The sequence below is a fragment of the Octopus bimaculoides genome, chromosome 23, assembly GCF_001194135.2.
Source record: "Octopus bimaculoides isolate UCB-OBI-ISO-001 chromosome 23, ASM119413v2, whole genome shotgun sequence".
In the NCBI taxonomy this organism is placed as follows: domain Eukaryota; kingdom Metazoa; phylum Mollusca; class Cephalopoda; order Octopoda; family Octopodidae; genus Octopus; species Octopus bimaculoides.
Window position 1 is genome coordinate 31,530,219 of NC_069003.1, and position 1,942 is coordinate 31,532,160.

A 1,942-nucleotide genomic window follows, 5' to 3' on the forward strand; every position below is an offset into this window, starting at 1 on the left:
CAGTCCTCAGTCAAGTCGTCCAACCCATGCTAGCATGGAAAGCGGACGTTAAACGATGATGATGATGATGATGATGATAGATATATATATATATATATATATATATATATATATATAGTAGCGGGACCCGTGAATATTTCACAGAATTAATGGTAAACTTATTGGGTTATTTCTGAAACTTTTTATCCATTATATATTCTGAAGCATGTGTCTATTGAGTTCTAAGAACAGGTTATTAGTATAGTTATACTGAAACTTACCGGTAACCAGCAACTTCTTGGAGGAACTTCTGCATTTCAAGAGCGCTTGCATCATCTCGAAGTACTTGAACAACAACATTACTTTGTCTAACTCCAACCAAAACATTATCAGCAATTCCTTGGACAACCTTTGCAAAATGAAAAAGAGTTTACAGATTAACAATGTTTAAAACAACTTAGCCAATATTAGCAATAAAACAGAGAAAGATCATCATTATCATTATTATTATAATCATTATCATTAATACAGGAAGTTGGCTGAATCATTAACATGCCAGACTAAATAATTAGTAGCATTTCAACTGTCTTTATGCTCTGAGTTCAAATTCTCCCAAAGTCAACTTTGCCTTTCATCCTTTTAGGGATCAACAAAATAAGTATCAGTCGATCACTGGGGTCAATGTAATCGACTAGTCCCCTCCCCAAATATATTAGGTCTTGTTCCTATTGTAGAAAGAATTACTAATATTATTAAGGTGACAAGCTAGCAGAATCGTTAGCACACCTGGTGTATTTTGACCATCGCTACGTTCTGACTTCAAATACCGCCAAGGTTAACTTTGCCTTTCATCCTTTCAGGGTCAATAAATTAATTTATTATTATTATTATTATTATTTATAAGGCGGTGAGCTGGCAGAATCATTAGCATGCCAGGCAAAATGCTTAGCAGTATTTCATCTGTCTTTACGTTCTGAGTTCAAATTCCGCCAAGGTCGCCTTTGCCTTTCATCCTTTCAGAGTCGATAAATTAAATTCCAGTTGCGTACTGGTGTCGATCTAATTGACTGGCCTCCTCCCCAAAAATTTTGGGCCCTGTGCCTAGAGTAGAAAAGATTATTATTGTTATTTATTTTTATTATTATTATTATTATTATTATTATTAAGGTAGCAGGCTGGTGTAAATCATTAGGGAACTGGAAAAATACTTTCCGGCTTTTCTTCTTGCTCTTTAGAATCTGAGTTTAAAGTTATTTCTGTAAATTGTCCTTATTTCTAATGAAAGAAGTTAATATTTTGGTATTAAGATGATGGGGCATAGTTTGAAGGAGTTATGGCTGCCATTTCTAGGTAGTTGAGTGAGTATGTAGGGGCTCCCTTGCTGGCTTGTAGTGGCCATGGCTGCAGTTTATGTTGTTGTTTATCTCCAGGTCAAACCTGATTTAACAGACCTATTGTTGTTGATGTCATTCAGCCTTGGGTTAGCCCCATAATCACAAAGCCACTCACTGAATTAATTACATGTGTGTGTGTGTGAGAGAGAGAGAGACAGACAGACAGACAGACTGCTATTTCTAGCAGGTCAAGTAGCTAGTACTTTGATTAGAGTCTCCTTCAGGTTAATTGTTTCGAATGAATCTAAACCGAATGACATTTTTGAATTCACAAAATCATTGAAATGATGGCAGGTCATGACTCGTGTTCAGAAGATGAGTCATAACAGGTGAATAAGAAAACTGACAGACTTGATCTTAAGAGACTGAGACGCAGAGGCCAACAGTGAGAAAGATGGGAAGATGAATTAGATAGACCTGACGAAAATCAGCAGCTGAGTACCCAAAGGTGAAAGTTTTATTGAGAGATAAAAGTGTTCCCCTTTATCTTTTCATAACTTTCAGCTTTATGAGAGAGAGAGAGAGAGAGAGAGAAAGAGAGAGAGAGAGAGAAAGAGAGAGAGAGAGAG

The 1,942-nt window shown here is 36.3% G+C and overlaps 1 protein-coding gene across 7 annotated transcripts in view; it reads right to left on the minus strand.

Annotated features, from left to right (window-relative positions):
- The window catches only part of LOC106870410 (uncharacterized), a 58,666-nt gene that overhangs the window by 16,058 nt on the left and 40,666 nt on the right, over positions 1 to 1,942 (minus strand). For all 7 annotated transcript variants that reach the window (XM_014916465.2, XM_014916466.2, XM_014916469.2 and 4 more), the window contains exon 5: positions 261 to 388. In XM_014916465.2, coding sequence (XP_014771951.1) covers positions 261 to 388 — 128 coding nt within the window. The remainder of the gene's footprint in view (positions 1 to 260; positions 389 to 1,942) is intronic.